The 20,324-nt window shown below is 36.8% G+C and overlaps 1 protein-coding gene across 1 annotated transcript in view; it reads left to right on the forward strand.

Annotated features, from left to right (window-relative positions):
• The window catches only part of USH2A (usherin), a 676,006-nt gene that overhangs the window by 255,836 nt on the left and 399,846 nt on the right, over positions 1–20,324 (forward strand). Inside the window, exons 21-25 of the mRNA XM_045809720.2 lie at positions 4,773–4,903; positions 12,567–12,693; positions 14,810–14,911; positions 16,767–16,946; positions 17,971–18,101. Coding sequence (XP_045665676.2) covers positions 4,773–4,903; positions 12,567–12,693; positions 14,810–14,911; positions 16,767–16,946; positions 17,971–18,101 — 671 coding nt within the window. The remainder of the gene's footprint in view (positions 1–4,772; positions 4,904–12,566; positions 12,694–14,809; positions 14,912–16,766; positions 16,947–17,970; positions 18,102–20,324) is intronic.

The raw sequence follows: 20,324 nt of genomic DNA on the forward strand, positions 1-20,324 counted from the left end.
CCTGATTGGTCTACCCTAATAATTAATTTCTTTGCCTCCCATTTATTATTTTTTTTATGGCAGCAGGCTCCTATTTTATTTTATTTTTTTAATGATTTTTTATTATATTATGTTAGTCACCATACAGTACATCCCCGGTTTCCGATGTAAAGTTCAATGATTCATTAGTTGCGTATAACACCCAGTGCACCATGCAATACGTGCCCTCCTTACTACCCATCACCAGTCTATCCCATTCCCCCACCACCCTCCCCTCTGAGGCCCTCAGTTTGTTTCTCATAGTCCATAGTCTCTCATGTTTCATTCCCCCCTCTGGTTACCCCCCCTTATCCCTTTCTTCCCCTACCGATCATCCTAGTTCTTATATTCCATAGATGAGAGAAATCATATGATAATTGTCTTTCTCTGCTTGACTTATTTCACTTAGCATTATCTCCTCCAGTGCCGTCCATGTTGCAGCAAATGTTGAGAATTCGTTTTCTCTGATAGCTGAGTAATATTCCATTGTATATATGGACCACAACTTCTTAATCTAGTCATCTGTTGAAGGGCATCTCGGCTCCTTCCACGATTTAGCTATTGTGGACAATGCTGCTATGAACATTGGGGTGCATATGGCCCTCCTCTTCACTACGTCTGTATCTTTGGGGTAAACACTTAGTAGTGCAATGGCTGGATCATAGGGTAGCTCAATTTTTAACTTTTTAAGGGACCTCCACACTGTTTTCCAGATTGTTTGTACCAACTTGCATTCCCACCAACAATGTAGGAAGAATCCCCTTTCTCCACATCCTCTCCAACAATTGTTGTTTCTTGCCTTGTCTATTTTTGCCATTCTAACTGGCATAAGGTGGTATCTCAGTGTGGTTTTGATTTGAATTTCCTTGATGGCTAATGATTTTGAACATTTTTTCATGTGTCTGTTAGCCATTTGTATGTCTTCATTGGAAAAGTGTCTGTTCATATCTTCTGCCCATTTTTTGATTTGTTTATTTGTTTCTCATGTATTGAGTTTGAGAAGTGCTTTGTAGATCTTGGATACCAGTCCTTTATCTGTAGTGTCATTTGCAAATATATTCTCCCATTCCGTGGGCTGCCTCTTAGTTTTTTGACTGTTTCCTTGGCTGTGTAGAAGCTTTTTATCTTGATGAAGTCCCATACGTTCATTTTATCTTTTGTTTCTCTTGCCTTTGGAGATGTGTCATGGAAAAGGTTGCTTTGGCCGATGTCGTAGAGATTGCTGCCTATGTTCTCCTCTAGAATTTTGATGGATTCCTGTCTCACATCGAGGTCTTACATCCATTTGGAGTTTATGTTTGTGTATGGTGTGAGGGAGTGGTCAAGTTTCATTCTTTTGCATGTAGCTGTCCAATTTTCCCAGCACCATTTATTGAAGAGACTGTCTTTTTTCCACCGGATGTTTTTTTCCTGCTTTATCAAAGATTAGTTGCCCAAAGAGCCGAGGGTCCATTTCTGGGTTCTCTATTCTGTTCCATTGGTCTATATGTCTGTTTTTGTGCCAGTACCATGCTGTCTTTGTGATCACAGCTTTGTAGTACAGCTCGAAATCCAGCATTGTGATGCCCCCAGCTTTGTTCTTCCTTTTCAACAGTTCCTTGGAGATTCGGGACCTTTTCTGTTTCCATACAAATTTAAGGACTATTTGTTCCAGTTCTTTGAAAAATGTCCTCGGTATTTTGATCGGGATAGCATTGAAAGTGTAGATTGCTCTGGGTAGCATGGACATTTTAACTATGTTAATTCTTCCGATCCATGAGCATGGAATATTTTTCCATCTTTTTGTGTCTTCCTCAATGTCTTTCAAGAGTGATTTTGCCTCCCATTTCTTTATCAGATTTTCGTGATGAGTGTTCCACACCCACTACCTAGTCATCCATTCTCTCAATCCTTATCACCCAGTCATTTGGGCTCTGGACCATTCCATTCCATTGAGAAAGATTATGCCTAATGATTACTAATTACCAGCTCTGTAATCTTTTCTTCAGGTCTAATTATTCTGGGCTTACAGGAAGTGTTACATGGTTAACTAACTTTGCCTTCTTGAAGTTCTCTCTTATCTAGGCTTCCATTTTACAGTGTTATTATCCTTGCTCTAATTTTGTTATTGTTCTTTACTTTTTTTCCCTTAAATGTGGGAGGGCATTTCCCTTAAAGGTCCTTTTTCTTTCTCTACATTCTGCCTCAGAGAGACATGGATTCTTGACAGGTGATTGACAATTTATTTTCTTACCCCATCTTCTCTTCTAAGATTTAGTTTCTTGTTTCCCAGTGATGGATAGTTTTTGCATCATTAATATAAACACATTGTGCCCCAAACTGAACTTATATCCTCAACCCCATATTTTCTTCTTTTACCTGACCTTTCTATTTCCATTAATAATGATGCTTTTTCCCTTAGGAACTGATGAAAAGAATTCACCATTTTGTTCCACATCATCACCTCATATCAACATGTCTTCATGAGTTTCTTCTGAAATATACAGAGTCTATTCTTTCAATCCACTTAGTTGTCAGTTCTTAATTAAAAATTTTATCATTTTATTCCCCCAAAGCACAGTGATATCCTAACTGGTTCCTCTGTGGCTAAATTATCTGTATCTTTTATACATGCCCCCATTAGGTTGGTTGCCATAATCCTGATTTTGAGCATCCTACTCCTTTCTTCCACCCAAGGTTTAATGCCTTCCTTTAATCTATAGAATAAATTTTAATTAGGAAGCTCAACCTTTCAGTCTATTTATTTAGTAGGAGAGATGAGCTAGTAGCAGGGTTTCAAATGAGTTTGAATACCAAAGAGTGATTTGTTGGGATGGAAAATCTTATTCTGTGGAGTCAGAGAGATGCTGGGATAGACCAGGTACAAGTTTAACAACAGGACATTATGTTCCAGCAGCCAGGAGGAAGAGAATATAATGTGAGGCAATGCAATATCCAAATGGTTAGGATAAGTATGTTTAAATGGGCCCAAAGCATAAAATCTAGAAGCCGAAGATGCAGATGCTAAGAAGGCCAGGAAAAATTTGAGTTGACTCTTCGGAAAGTCTGAAGTCCATATTCCAGGCTTGCCTTTGCTGGTATTAAAAAATTTCACTCTAAAGATATTTATCACACAACCTGCCTTCCATCTTTGTCTTCTATTCAAACTTCTCAGGCTGGATAGTCTATGACAGGCCAAGCTGTGGTTTAACCTGTCTCTCCAGATTCATCTCTTAACTCCCGTTCGCACACCCAACATTCCTTAATTCCATACCTCTAACCCTTTGTACAGTTTCCTCCAAAGTCCTTTCTACTCTCAGAAAACAAGCTTCGGCTTCATAATCTCTGTGAAACCTTCCTCAATCCCTTTGAATCAAATTGTATCTCGTATATATCTCCATATCATTTATCACACCTCATTATAGGTTTTTGTTTTGTCTTTTTCCTCAACTAGAGCTTAATGTCAGGCACTGGCTTGTCAGTTTTTCTTCTTTACTCTGTAGCACAGTACTTAACAAATGTTAATGTTCCATTGATGAATAGTTAAAAGATGACAATCTGATACTCATGAAATGGCTTCTGCTTTCCTGCCTCCACACCTATGCTAAAACTTCCCCCTTACTTCTGATGCACCTCTCTCCTGCCTTCTCCTCCTCCAGACTCTCAAAGGATTTAATAAATGCACCTAGATACCATGTAATTTACTGGGGGTGGAAAGATGAGTCAGACATGGTTTCTACAGTAGTTTCAGTCTGTTGAACTCAAAACCCACCTATGTAGGACCTTTGGTTACCAGACCAGCCTGAAGGGAGCTCTCTCTCCTTCAAACTTCCATAGTTCTCGTTGACTGTATGACTACTCAAATCAGTATTCACTCATTATTTAATATTTTGATCACGTGTTGTTTTTGATTCTCAAGTAAGTCCTTGACCTCTTATTTGATTCTTATCATACAATTTGTCTGTTAAGACACGTACATTTTTTATTTCCAACTAAACTGGGAATTCTTTGAGAACAAAGACTGTACCTCTTAAACTTCTTTGCCAGTTTCAATACATTAAGCAAAATGGTTTATACACAAAGAAGGGTGCTGTAAGTGAGTGGGATACCATGTGTTGAGACCATGTGGGGTAGTGGGAAGACATCTTAGGAGACCATTGCAAGTTTCCCCTGCTTCCTGAGCTGGGGAAATTCCTGTTAAGACAAGAGCATTGTGTATCTAGGGCAGTAGGTGATCTGAAGGGTGAGGGAGACCCTGAAATTCTAAAAACAGCAGACCATTTGGTTATAGGATCCTGTTTCAGAAAATTAGCTCTCTGGGCCACATCACAGCAGGTCTTTCTAGGTTTTAGCTTCTATTACTAGATTGATTCTTTAAACCTCCTAAGTATTTTAAACAAGACCCCCTGTGTTCCTTTCATTCATGTCAAAAACCCATTTATTTTTATGGCTCTGATAATATTTTCACATTGATACTCTGAGTATCCAATTTGGGGTTGACAACATGTCTTTTCATGTTGATGAGTTTTGCATAAATTGTAAGTACATTATATATTGATTAGTGGGAGAGCAGTCTTGAGTTTCCAAGAACAGGTTGGCATTCATAACAGGATATATTTAAAACCAAATGGCTAGGACCATCCCAGTACACTGCTGTGTATAATTCCCTGACTGTACTCACTACATCATAAATAATAATGAAAGTAAATGTACGTTTATCAGAAAGAATCAACAAAACCCCAGCACTGATTTGCTGATTGCACTTGTCTCACCAGGCATTAAGGCCAGCTTTCGAACAAGGGTGCCTGAAGGTTTGATTGTCTTTGCCGCATCCCCTGGCAATCAGGAAGAGTATTTTGCACTTCAGCTGAAGAATGGACGTCCTTGTTTTCTTTTTGATCCTCAGGTAAATGAGTAATCATAAGACTTGATATTTTTGAGAGTGTACTAGGTGCCAGGTACTGAGGTAAGTGCTTATATTTCACATTGAATCCTCACCAAAAACGTGGAGGTAAGTACTATTATTACCCTCATTTTACCGGTGAAGACAATGAAACCTACAAAGGTGCTGATGACTTGCCCACAGCTGAAATAGCAGAGCTCGCTTTCCAACCCCATAGTCTGAGAATCTGCATGCGTAACAGCCATATGCTACCTTATAATGAAGATGAAAACTTTTAAATACATTTGAATAGATCTATTTTTATTTTCCTTGAAAGCAAAATAATGTCTCTCTTTAATTCTTTCACATTCTCTCTCCCTCCTTCTTTTTGTCCCTCTCTCTCTTTCCCTCCCTTCCTCCCTCTCTCCCTTCTTTCCTTCCCTCCCTCCTTTGTTTATCAGCAAATATTTAAGTGCTTATCAGGTACTATAATGTTGGGTATCACAGACTACAATAGTTTTAAAGTTAAATGCAACCATGCCCCTAGGAAACAATCTAGGTAAAATTAATGTAAAATATTCAGGATGAAAGAGAAGTACAAGATTCTGTGCATTCTGGGAGCAGAAAATAAAGGGTCTTTCTTTTCTGAGTTGTCAGTCTTCTCTGAAAATGTGATGTTTAACTGAGATGTAAAACAACCAACGAGGAAAAGTCAGTGAGAACAGGAGCACATGTCTGTACAGGAAGATATGTGTTTGAGGTGGGGCAGGAGAGGGGAGATACTAATGATAGATCAGGAAGGCACCGGGAATAAAACTTCCAGGCAGAGCAAATAACAAACGTTAAGTGCCCAAGGTAGACAAAAACAGACTTATTCTATACACTGAGATGAATGTAATATGGCCGAGGGATAGAACAAAGAGAAAAGTGGGAGGTTGAAAAGCTGGGTGGGACCAAGTCATTTACTGCTTTGTAAGCAAATGTGAAGTTTTAAATTATTCCTAAGGGCAATGGGAAAAATCATTGAATAGTTGTCTTTACTTTAAACAAATATTGGTAAGAATTTGACTTAGGTACTGTGCTGGACCAGTGAATAATTGAGGAATGAGTAAGACTTTGTAAAAGATGTTTTACTTTCCATTTCCTCAGGGTTTCAACTTAAAACTGCTGATCTAAATCATAAGTTATGCCTGCCAAGTAAATCTTTTACATTATACTGTAAAGCTGGCATGACTTTCCTTCTCTGTATCTAAGTCATGGGCCAAGAGTTCTGGGTGAGAATCACCACTTAATACACCCTGGACACCCACACACTTTGGAGAGGAGAGGCAGGGCTTGCTGGACTAAGTGTATCTGAACAAACATGTCAGTCTCCTTGCAGGGGACCTTAAGAGGCCGGCTGGGATCTTCCTGTTTCAGGAAGCTAGAAAAGCCATGAGTTGGCAACTGGAAAGACCAAGGAAGAAAGGTTTCCACCTGGTGTTTCAACAGGGGCCTGATAACTGCAAGGCCGGTTACCTGGTAGGTTACTCAGGCATGGACTTCTGGGTGTCCTGCAGAATTGCAGTTTCTTAAGGGGTACCAATAGGTGGGCAGTGAGTAAGCAAAGAAGAAATAGCATCACACGTAAGCAGATCCAGCAGCCAGAGAGGATGGGAGAAGAAGCAGCTGTCTCAGAAGGCCAGGCAGATGGCAATGGGGAAAAAAACAACAACCAGCACACTGAAGTTGATTCAGTGACAGAACTGAAAATATTATTTGTCATTTGAAAACTTTAAGTAGATGAATTAGGAGAGAGACACTGTTGAGCCTCAGATTAGCAGGTCAAAATACGTAACAAAAATATAAAAAGATAAAAAAGATGGAGATCACTAACATTATTAAGAAGAAATTCAGAAGGAGAAAAAAACACATGTAGAATAAAAAGGATAAGAAAAAAATAATGAAATATAAAGTAGGACAGCATATCCTTTTAAGGAAGAATTGATAATAAATTTATTGAAAGGACTCATGAAGTTCTAGTCAAGGTTAAGCAAAACTAACACTTCTGTAGGACCTCTATATGCAAGGCATGATTCTAAGTGTTTACTATATATGTAAACACACACACACACACACACACACACCCATTTAAATACCATAACAACTCTATGAGGTAGAAACTCTTATTATTCCCATTTTACGAGTAAAAAAAAAAAAAGAGCCACTAAAATTAATTTCCCCAAAGTCATCCAGCTAATTAGTGATGAAGTCAGGATTGAAACCCAGGCATTCCACCACCAAAGACCATGATTTTTACTCTGATACTATCCTGCTTGTCAACATGAAAGAATAATGCTTGTTAATATCCAGAGACTCAGATAAAATAGCACCCATGCACCATATTGGAAGGAAATATTTCAGTAAGCTAACCAAAATGAAAAAACGTTAAGTCTGAAATATGAAGAGGAGAAGCAGTGGTGAATATTAAAGCTGGCAATATTAAGTTCAACTTAAATATTTAATGGCAGTATAACTAGAAATTGGTTTTATGCAACCAAAGAGCCTTTGAAATAGAGGAGACACATGGCAAAGGCAAAACAGACAAACAAACCAACATCTAATAATTGTTTGGTGCTGAAATTACTAAAAGTTGAAGGAGAGGGAAAGATAAGTGATTTAAAAGTTTCTAAATGTATCAACTTAGTGGAGAAGGAAGTAGGGGAACAGATCACATTGGTGTCTTATTTACATAAAATAAATAGGCAAAAATGTTTTGTTTTAAATGTTGTGAAGCAGACATCAATTATTGATAGAATGGAAAATGTTCCAAGAACACCCAAATTAACAAGGTGAAAAGAGAGACTAAATGCTAAATGGTCAAAATCAACAAAAATCATGAAAAGAAAGGAAACAGTACAGCGAAATAGAAGAATGTCAATGAAAAAGAAAAATCTGCCTTTACTTTTCCTCCCCCAACTTGTTAATATCTGGGAGTAAGTGAGAAGAAGCCAGATGGAGGAAAACCTTAATTGTATAACCATTTTTTTCATGGAAATTTTAAAGTATAGAAAGTGGGTTCACATTAATTATCTTACTTCATTCTTGAGGTAGCCACTTGAGGTAGTATTGTTTTCATCCCTGCTTTAGATGAAGTGGCCTAACTAGGGTCACACAGTAATTTAGTGATGGAACTGACACTGGATTTAGTTTATTTCATTCAATGCGGTTTTGTTAAAAATCTTTTTTCCTCCGGGTGCTGTGTGATGCAGTTACGCACTGGGAGCACAGTAATGAGAAAAAACAAAACGCCATTCACTCCTGCCATCTACTCATCTGGGCCTCCCTGTCCCACAGCTGGAGTACAGAGTATACGTCTCTGCTTGCGTTGGACGGGGCAGGGAAGGAACAGGACTCAGGGCAGTGCCCTGTGGTGGCTTTCCATTCACTCGCACTTACAACTGGTCATGCCCATCGTAAATGTCCATCCCAGTGTCTGTGTGATTCTCAATGACTCTGCACATCCCAGAGCTGCATTTGCAACTGTACACTGGCCTTGGTTGTTCATCACCAATTTTGAGTACCGTACACATGCATGCTCACACACACACACGGAGCCCCCAAACGTGTGGGGCAAGCCTTGGCAGAATTAATCCAAAAATGCTTTCCTCAGATCTGAAGCATGACTGCCGTCTCTTTGGGCAGTGTTGTTTCCCTTTGTGAAGAATGTGGTATCTTAAAATTCTACAGAAGAGGGAGGTAAAGGGGTTAACTCTGCTTAGCCACATTCTTGTCATTATGATCCTGAGAATGGCTGCCAGAAAACTCTCTGACTCATCGTTTTCATCTCCTTTTCAATGATCAGATAGTCCAGTGTGAGATATGATAACGGAGCTCAGGGAAGCATTCACGGGGCATTGCCAATCATTTCTGCCCCTTTCCTTCTCTCTCAGATACTTACTTAGAGCACTTATCACTGTCATTAGCTTTTCCAGTAGCTCTGTCCCACCCTCTATACCCAAATCCTAACCTGTGTAAAAAGTTGGCAGGTGCCAGCCACGTATGAACTGAATTGCTACAGCCAAAAGTTGGAGGAGAAGGGGAATGGGAAAGGTTTAATTAATGATGCCTGGCCAATGAATTTTTATCTGTAATAGAAGTATCTTTCCACAAGGCAAAAGTTACCTGAATTTTTAGGAAAGCGACAATGAATTAATTCAAAAGAAAATAAGGTATTAGTCGAGCAAGATGACCTTCGGATGTACTTGAGAACCCATAATCAGATATATTATACTAAGTGGTCTTAGGACACGAGGCTATCTCTGCATGAAACAGTGAGCTCAAGCTGGCGGAGACTGTCCTTCCCCACCACTAAGGAATTTATACTCCAATGCAGGTGAACTGGATGTATCTGCTCACTTTTTAATGAAGTCGCTACATATTTTCAAACTAAAAATTGTTGAAACAGGAATAGAGAAAATTTTGAGTATTCTTCCATTGTTTTTTCTCCTTTTAGGTAGGAATATGCATACAACTACTTGTAGAAACTTAGTGGTATCTCACATTTAAGGAAGTTAGAAATTTTATATGCTTCCCGTTGATGTTCAAATTATTTATATTTTGAATACTTTAGGAACCACCGTAAGCCAGTTTTCTTTCCTCTATCTTTGAATGTGATAAGATTATCTAATGAACACCTTATTGTACTCATCAAACAAGTAGTTATTTGCTTCATGTGTCTTTCTTATCAGACTGTACAATCTGGTGAGGGCAAAGTCTGCCTGTTTTCTCCTGAAATAGATCCTCGAGGATAAGTCCTTAGAATATAGTAGACGCTCAATAAATAAATGTCTCGTGACAGATTGACTCACTGACTGACTCAATAACTATTGGTAAAATATACTCATAATTAAAGAAAATTACCCATTTTCTAGGATAAAATTTCCAGCTCTTTAATTATTATTTAACAATTTAGTTCTTATTTGTTTTAATTTCTCAGTTCGTTAGAAACTTTGACTTTTACTGATGATTATTTTTAAATTACTGGCCCAAATCTATTCAAAATAATTAAATTTGAATTGTGAAAAGAGCATTTAATAGGAATTTAAAGTCACTACTGTCTAGCACATCACTTCAAAATAACTTGAAGTTATTTTGTGTACATTTTAAAAAATATGTTAAACTTAGGTAATGAATTCCTTACATAACAACGTAATCTTACATAGAGGCTCTAGGTATAAAAACTTATTTGGTTTCCTTTTCAATGATCAAATGGATTCTGTGAACAAGTATTTGGGGAAGGGGGAAAGATTCTTTGCTATATTTAAAATTGGGTATATGAACTGAACACTTGGAATTATTGTTAAGAGTCACAGTAAAGAAAAGTTCCTCCAATTCTTAATTGCTGTATTTTTTTGGTAAGTCTCTAACAGTTAGCTATCATCTCCCATTCTTTATTTGATTAATTCCAATTTGGATATCCTTGGTCAGAAGATATTTTGTTGACCAGTAATGACTTGTGGTCACCATTTAAATGTTTTATGTTCAATGACATTAAGAAGAAACTCACATAATATTCTGATTTCATTTGGAAGGGAGCTGTGGAAGTGAAAGCTTTCAAACAATTCTGAGTGGCATTTATTTAACGTGTCTGATATTTTCCAAATGGAAAGAACAAACGCATGCTCTGACACTAGAATCGATCGCAGAATTATTCTTTTAACATTGGTGGGGGAACATAATTTTCAAATGATCATCAAAGAATAATATGCTAAGTTCTTCCAAGTATAAAGCAAATTTGGCATCCTGAGGCTTTATGTTATGTACTTGAATTTGTCTCCAATAAATGTGATTTCTGATGTAGAGAACTATTAATGCTTCAAATTGTTGCCAAACATAATATGAAGAGCCACTTACTCAGACACCTGATCTTTAGAATGCAGCATCGTTTGTAACAATTTTAACGCTAACTAAGTACACTTTGATGAGACAGCATTTAATAAAATGCTCATTAATTTCATCATTAGCAAGGGTATGCTAAGAAGTAAGCCAGTTTCTTATGTCACGCCCAATTAGCATCCCATGCTAGTAATCCCATTAGTATTGTTGAATTCACTAATGGAAAAACTAATGGGCATGCTACCAGGGCACATTAATTGGGCACGACACCAGTTCTGGTTTTAATTATTAAACTACGATAATGAAATGTGTGTTTGTAAAATATTAAAATGTTGAAATAGGGTTGAAGAAAATAAAAGAGTATGTAGAGGAAAGAGATATACAGAAAGTCAACCTACAAAAATTCAAGGACTAGAAAATGGATTTACCAAATGGTCATCCTTCTAGCTGATCGAGTTGTCTATAAAAGTTGGGATATTGTCCACATAAGAAGCAACCCACCCATCCTCATGGGAAATTAAAAACTGTTTTTGGGTAATATGAATTTCTGTATGTCATACATGTTGTCATGCTCTGTATGAGGCCTGACAGGAGCCAATTAAATGTGTAGAATGGACATGTTACATCGCTGAAGCTATTTTAGGGAAATATAAACAGAAATGTTTACTTAAGATGATATGACTCACATTGCCCTTTTTGTGATATAAATCTTCAATTACATCAGGTAATTATCATTTCTCTCTTTTTGAAAAATGGTATTCCAACATTATGGGAGTTTGGTGAAACACTCCAACTAATTAAAAAAATTTTTGTAATATTTCATGCAGTCTTATTTTGTTTTTTAAAAATTTTTATTGAATCAAAGTTAATTATTGCTTAGAAAATCAGATTTATTTAGAAAGATTTATTTTCACTTAGGCTTGGAGTAATTTTCTGGTGTTTTTTTTCTTTCGTAGTAGTAGTAGTAACTAATAATGGTGACAAAGTTGAAGTATCTTCTATGTACTCTTATTTGCTCACTAACACTGAAAAGGGTAACATTGTGCTGAACATGATATGCTGAAAAAGTGTTCACTTGGCTAGAAAATACTCAGATGGAAAGTGTCTCTTCTACTTCTCTTTCTCTGTTTCCTTATCCTTATCTCCTTTCTGCTAATTTCTGTTCTTGATGTCCGACATTTCCTACTCTTACCTGCTTAGGAACTCATTTTTCACTATGATGCAATGAGCTCAGATACAAGTATAAATGCTAGATATAAATGCTAGATTACAAAGCATTGAATACAAAGATTAACTGCAATACTTATGGTCAATGTATTAATAACTGGCTAATTTTTAATATGAATCTCATTCCTTCTACTTATTAGCAGTGTAGTGAAGGTAAGACAAACTAAGTTGCCAGACATTTCCCTAACTTCAGAGCAATCTGGATTCACTGGTATTTTATTAGTTTTAAATTCTTATTTAATATTTCTGCCAAAATTTTGAGAGCTAAAATTTTAGAATAGAAAATTCATTACCTTTCTGATGACCTAAGTGCTCAAAATGCAAGTGTGCTTGTAAGAGATTTTTTTATTCCAAAGAGGTCTTTTCAGGTTTGAGCACTATGGTATTTGCAGAAGGGCATCACAGAAAAGCCAGAATGATGTTAGGCATCAACCTTAATTTTGAGTTTGGTTGAAAGTATGCATGCTTCCATCATGATCATGTCAAAATTTATTAATTGATTTTTAGCAAATACAGAATTATATGCATATGAATTTACAAACATATATATATATTCATTCATTCACTCATTCATTCCCTTAAGGGGTCTTCAATGGAAATTACTACAACTAATGATGGTGGGAAACAATATAGTGATGACAAGTGGCATGAAATAATAGCTATTAGGCATCAGGCTTTTGGCCAAATCACACTCGATGGGCAGTATACAGGTAAGAACTTGATACATATAAATAGTTCTATTGATACGCTAATGTTGCCATACTTTTCTGTTGTTTATATTTCTACATCTTTCCTTTCACCTTTATCTCCTCTCAATTTCATCTGAATTGCTGTTGAATTTGCCTTTGGGGTGCTCCTAAAATGATGAAGTCTGGCAACCATTTTCTCATTATGCACAGTTATAGTAAAGCAAGAGTAACAGCACAGTCATCAGCAGTAATTTTGTCTTTTACAATTTGCAAGGGCTTTTACTGATGTTCTCTCATGTTATTTTTGACCTGCGGAAGACAAATAAAGTAAAACAGTTATTATATGCATTTTAGAAATGATGAAACTGGGTCTCAGGAAAAGTAAATAACTTTTCCAAATTTACACAGTTGATAGAAAGCATTTTGGGGACACTTACCCTGTCTTTGCAATTTAAAGTTTTGTATTCTTTCCATCCTACCCTACCTACTGTCCTTATATAATTATGAAACAGTTATAGTACCTGCATGATGATGCAGGCTTTTATTAATATACTCAGGAAATATGGAATTGTAATGAGCACCTACTGTATGCCAGGTATTGCTCTAGAAACTCTGGATACAAAGAGCAACATTTATATTTTAGGTGGGAGGGGCAGGAGACAGAATAAGTAAATATTGAATGACTATCAGGTAGTGGTATATTTTGAAAATAATAAGCGAGAAAAGAGAAGAAGTGTGTATGTGTGTGTATTGGGGAGGGACTGTTTTGATTCCTTAAAAGACTATTAGAAAAGCCCTCTTTGATAAGGTGACATTTGAACAGAGACCTAAAGAAAGTAAGTGGTTAACCCAGGTGAATAACAAGGAGAAGAATGTTTTAAGCCAAGGGAATATTTGGTGCCAGGGCCCTGAGGTGGAAATATATATATGACATGTCAAGGACCAACAAGGAGGCCAGTGTGGGAAAGAGTGGGTGAAGGAACTAGTAATAGACTGAAATCAGAGAGGCTTTTAGGGCTGTATTACATAGGGCCTTGTGGGCTTTTCCTTAGAAAAGGGAAGCTCTTTGGAAATGAATTTTAAGTGGGAACAAGGGTGGAAACATGGAGAGCAGTTAATAAACTTCTGTAATAATTATAAAATAATTCAGGTAAGAAAAAATGGTTTCTTGAACCAGGGAAGTAAAATTGTGGTTATAATGAGAAATCTGGGTATATTGTACATATTAAATTAAAAGTATTTGATTCAAGAGGAGCAGGGATTGGCAAACTACCGATGGGCCATATCCAACTCATTACTGTTTTCATAAAGTTTTAGTGGAGCACAACTCTACCCATTTGTTACTTATTGTCTGTGGCCATTTGAAGCTGCATGGTCTACAAAGCCTAAAATATATGCTACCTGGCCCTTTACAGAAGCAATTTGTTAACCCCTAATGTAGACCATGACTGCTAAGTTTAGGGTCTGGGCAACTGGAAGAATGTGGCTGCCATAACGAAGGTTGGCAGGATCATGGGAGAAGCTGATGTGGAGAGAGATGTTAAGTGTGAACTCATTCAGTCTTAGTATCTGTGAGGCACCCAAGTGGATATATCAGGTAGTTTTCTGGATACAACTCTTAGTTCAGGAAAGATTTCCAGACTAAGGCTATACATTGGGAATCGTCTGCTAACGATGACATTTAACAGCAAAAGACCAGATGTAAGTAGGGTTAATTAGAGTTGTTTGGGTTCTGAGGATAAAAATAAAAATCTCCCTACTTCCAAGAAAGGATGGAGTTAGATAGAAGTCTTAACAAGAGATTTGCATTGTTATACAACATAGCCAAGGACTGAGACCTCTTCTGGTCTTTGGCCTGGTCGTTTGCATAGGTGTCCAGCCATCTAGGTCATCCTTCTAGAGGACTTAGGACATCCTTGCATGTGATGATGGAAAGAGATCTGAGAGGGGAGGAGGCCTGGTCCTTCCAACATCAAGATCTCAGGACAATGAGGAAAAAGCATTGAAGAAAGGTAAAAAAGAGGAGAATCAAGAAAGCGTGCTGTCTAGAAGCTCAGTGAAGGGTTTAATCATTTGTTGAATTAGTAGAACCCCGATTATCCTGGTGAATCTGGAATTCTTATCTCCTTTTCCATAGGTTCTTCTGCCACCCCGAATGGGAGCACTATTATTGGAGGGAACACAGGAGTGTTTGTGGGAGGCCTTCCACAGGGTTATACCATCCTCAGGAAGGATCCCGGTAAGTTTGCTGAAGCTTTAGGATTTATATGTTGTCACCAAAATTTATAGCACAATCAAGTATGAATACATTATTTTAAAGTATGAATAATAATATTATATTCTATCTCATGCTGTATTTCCTATATCCCTATGCCAAAAAAGTCCCTTAGGGGTCTTCTTTTCTAAAGGAACTGTGTGTTATTTGCATTTAAATTCTTGGTGCCAGCCCTTGATATATAAAAAGAATTTATTAAACTTTTGCTGAAATGAATGATACTAATTTCAGTCAAAGATATCTTATTTTAGGATTATGTATCAGTTTTTCTAAGATTTTAAACTGAAGCAACACAGAAATGGAAAACTATGGGCTTGATTTATACTCTAAATAGGGTCAAGAACATTCCCTGAGTATTGAGCATGTGATCAGCACTAAACTAGTCCCTGGAAGTCCATAGATGAATAAAATGTTGTCTTTGCCACAATAGAGGGTATGTAATAGAGGGCATATAATGTTGAGCAAACTCTGTAAGTACTATAATTGAGACAGGGACAAAATAATTCCTAATTCCTATATTTTTAGAATGAGAGAACAAAAACTGATTCAAAGTGAAATCAATAAAAACTAATATGGAGGAAATTAACCCTAGGCAGAAAAAAAAATCACCTTTCCAAATGCATTGCTAAAATTTAGGGTTGTTTTCCCATGTTCTCATTGAAGGGCATAGGGTGTCTTCCCAGTCTCTCCCAGGAAGTAAAATGTAACTACATCAATATTACAAATGAGCTAGAACCTAGATAAGTATAAATTGTGCATGTGTGGTGGTCTTCAGAGAATCATGATGAAGATCAAAAAGAATAAAATGTTTTCAGTGAAATTTGGAGAGGGATATATTTAAAGACCCAAGACTGAACATAGCTACTTCCTTAGGAATATCTCTAGAGTAGAGAGGGTTTTTATTGGACTACTTTAGATTGGTAGAGAAGTCCCTTGAAAACATTCACACCCACACCCACACCCACCCCCCACACTACCCCCCCACACACGAGAGAAAGAGAGAGAGAGAAAGAAAGAGAGAGAGAGTGAGTGCTCTCGAGCCTTTGTCCTTGTTCCTTATCCCTCAGGTACACTTCTTGGCTATGGTACATCCATGCACCTGGAGGAGAACATACCCTGACACCAAGTACCCTTCCTCTAGAGGACATATCTTCATTATAAATAAATAATCTGATATTGTGCATATAAAGTGACTTTGTAGAACTTTGATTGCTGGTGAATACCTTCCCTAGAATCAGGTCATACACTCCAAAGCCAAGAACCAAGCTTTGTGCTGTATGAAAAGTTTCTCTTTCTCTAATTCTCTCATTTGCTCACTTTCTTTCTTTCCCAACCCCTTTATTACCACCCTGCTTGCTATGTTCATAAACTCCACATCTGCCTGGTCCAGGGTGTCCTAAAATTAAGGTCAACATTGCATTAATTCCTAAATATGAAATCAAATTATCGACTCACTTGTATAACAGACTGGTTCATCATGATGAAGAAACTAAACTACAAACTATAGATTTAATAGAAACACTTCCTTCAAATTTTTTAAAACTTGTTATAACACTTTTATTTTTAAGATTAGTGGCAGATGAAACCTCATTAGTTCAGAAGGCAATATTCTGGCTACTACTGAACCAGGGCTAAACAAGATAATTGTACCACTTAGCACAAGTGATGGTGTGGTGTTTACGTGAATCGTTAGGAGTTTTGCAGTAAATAGGTAGTGAGAGCTTAAATTAATTTCTTTAATTTTAATGGCGCATAAAATTAATTGCTTGAAAAAAATTTTTCAAAGTACATATTTCTTGATATCTACCAACTCCTACAGACATAATCCAAAAGGGTTTTGTGGGCTGTGTCAAGGATATGTATTTTATGAAGAAGTATAACCCTTTTGCTATTTGGGAGCCTCTGGTCTGGCAGAGCGCTGAAGAACATATCAACGTGTATAACAGCTGGGAGGGTTGCCCCACTTCGTTACAAGACGGAGCCCAGTTCCTAGGAACAGGTAAGGTTCTAAAACAGATACCAATGGTTGCTTAGCATGTATGTTCTATCCTTTGCACAATTTGATCTCCCTGGTCCAATTACATTGACCTCACATGAACCTAGTATCAAAGAAATACCTACTTATGCCGTGATATACATAGATATATTATCAAAGTCTGAATATGTAATATAAGTTGTAAGACTCATATATTCATATATCAGATCTCTGTTAGCCCACGGCAATTCTTGGTTGACATATGGTAGTGTCAAAACTATCTTTTGGTAAGTCAATTGTTCTACTTAGAATGTGGTTTTACTTAAAAAGATGTTTTGAAAGCATTTTATTTACCAGGTTAACCCACAAATATCTATTTATCCCATTATATAGATGGACAGTATTCTCAAGAGTAAAATTTCAGCTATGTAATGGGATGAGTAGGCCGTTAAGGGAAAGCTGGAAGATATCACTGCCATTACTGCCATTGCTCCTAAGGCTGCCACAAAGGTGAGGGGCAGTGTCCCTGGCAGACCTCCCCAGCCGCAGTCTCTGCCTGGCAGACAACCAGGGTGGGGGGTGGAAGGGAGTGACTTGGTAGAAAGTACTTCTTCAAATGCAAAGCCACTGCTGCCTCCTACATCTTTAACTAAGCTGGTTACTTATTAAGTTGCTTAAACTACCTTCAGAATAGAAAAGTAAATAATATCCTACTCTGTGCACTTTTCCATTGCTCTTTTCTCAACACTGTCATTACTCTGAATTTATCTTAGTCAATGCAATTTCTTATTGTGAATACCGATAGAAAACAGTAATAGTCTTAATCATATCCATGATTTAGAGAGTAAATTGCTTCCTCTTAAAATGTATATCGAGTTCACTCTGCCACTTCTGTACAATTACAAGGGGGATTTCTTAACATCGATTTGCATCTTCTTTTGTAGAGATTTACTCAATGACAATATACGTCCTAGTCTTTGTACCGTCTTTACAATGCTGACAGTAGTGCTTTGCTCATGCTGATATGTACATTTCCTTTTCTTTAAAGGGTTCCTGGAACTTCATCCATATGTGTTTCATGGTGGAATGGATTTTGAGATTTCCTTTAAGTTCAGAACTGACCGATTGAATGGATTGCTTCTTTTTGTTTACAACAAAGATGGACCTGATTTTCTTGCTGTATGTAAAGTTACTTAGTTAGATTTACTTTAAAATATCAGATGTAACTTTAAGTAAGCCATGAGTTTATAATATGCTAAATTGGGATTTCTTTTGAAATTCACTTTTGTTTTCATTTTCTTCCCGAAGTCATCTTTAGTTTCGGAGTCCTATGAAACATTTTGTGCTTTAGGATCATGATTTTTTAAGATGACCATTATTCCTGTGAAAATTGAATTTTAGCAAAACAGAGTAGTTATGAGGAATTAAGAAAATCCCATTTAGTTTCCCAATATTCAAAAAATGTTATTTCCTTCATTAATTTTTGACATAACAGTGTCAAAAAACTATATATAATAAATATATATATTTTTAAAGATTTATTTATTTTAGAGAGTGTATGTGTGTGTACAAGTGGAAGAAGGGGAGAGGGAGAGAATCTTCAAACAGATTTTCTGCTAAGCATGGAGCCCGACTCAGAACTCAGTCTCAGGACCCATGAGCTCATGACCTGAGCTAAAACCAAGAGTCAAATGCTTAACTAACTGTGCCACCCAGGTGCCCCTATAATAAATATATTTCATATTATACACATACACACACATAAAGTAATTTATAAAAGTACAGTAAACATTCATGAACCTACCACCCAACCCAAGAACTAAAAAAATCACTTTTTGCATTTACTTAAGTAGGGTCTTTCCTATCCCATGTCCTTATCTATCTCTAGAACTAATATGTAATCAGAATTTTGTGTTTATTATCCCCTTGCATATTGTTATAGTTTGAACACCATGTATGAATGCCTAAAATTTCTTGTTTTTGACATTCCTAAAGTTGCGTCATGTTCTACTTTTAGGCAATTGTTTTTTGCACTCGACGTTATTTTTGAGTCATTCATGTTCTCCATAGAGGTACACATTTTCATGGCTGTGTAATTTATCTCTTCTCCTGTCAATGACATATTGGTTGTTTCCATGTCTTTGCTATGGCAAACAAATCTGCTATGAACATTTTTATACATTTCTCTAAATATAGTGGGCAAGTGTAACTCCTTTTACTTGCTTTAATCAGACAGTCAGATATCATTGTCAAAAATCAGTATGTGATTAAAATGTTAACTTTTAAAAAGTTATTTTATTAAAGAACTTGCATAGAATCAAGGGAAAATTATGAACATCTTAACCTCATTGCTCATATCTAGGCAAATAGCTAATAAAACACACATCTTGGTGATTTTATGATTCTAAGATATTTTCAGTTCATTGATTTTGTACAGTCCTAGATTATATACCGTCAGTTTTGCTGACCAGGTAAGTAGAAATATATCGCTTTACAGTATTTATTAAAATTTCAGCTTACTTAAAGAATTTATTTGTCCTCCTATTTACTGTTGGCCTCCCTCACTGAAATGTAATCTCTCTGAACACAGGGCTTTGGCTGTCTTCTTTACAGATCTATCTTCAGTGCCTACCACTTGCACCTGTTAAGTGTTTGATAAAGATTGTTGGATGAATGAATGAGTGAACCTGTAAATGAGTTCATGTTGGGGTGATCCTCACTAAGCATTCTTTAATCATCTATATGTGCATAAATTCTGGGGAAGATGCAAAGATATTTTCATTGGGCCTTTCCTCATAAGGACCACTTGCCACTATTGGAGGGTCACACGTCCTGCTATAGCCCCCTCCAACCTTCCATCTTCCTCCATTCATTGATTTTGGAAATTAATACATTTCCACCATATTGAATAATAATGTTGACTTTAAGCTTTAATGACAAATCAAAACATTAAGACAAATATATATTGAATGTCTACTATGTGTTGTGCTAGACTTTCTTTTCACACTTCCAGTATTGCTGTAAGGGAAGCAGACATTCCTTACATTCTACTTTTCAATATCTGAGGACTTAGGCTTCTTCCAGATTATCTCTCAATAAGAATTCTTCCTGTTATCCTAAGTAACCTCAATATACATGGCTATCCTCTGGAGCTTATTGACTCAAAGTTTTTGCTGCTAAAATCTTAAATCTCAAAATATAACCTCATAACCCTACAGCTTTCATTCTCTCTTACTGAGTTCACTAAGACATTGAGACCATTGGTTGTCAGACCACTTTCTGTTTAACTTCCTTGCTCCTTACCTCGGACACCATAATACAGCTTTTCAACCATTTTTCTGTCAACACCCTCGTCTTGCATCTTCAGTTCCACAACTCCGGATCAATCAGTCTAGCTCCCTA

Source organism: Ursus americanus, chromosome 2 (genome assembly GCF_024610735.1).
Source record: "Ursus americanus isolate L20-20 chromosome 2, mUrsAme1.1.p, whole genome shotgun sequence".
Classification (NCBI taxonomy): Eukaryota; Metazoa; Chordata; class Mammalia; order Carnivora; family Ursidae; genus Ursus; species Ursus americanus.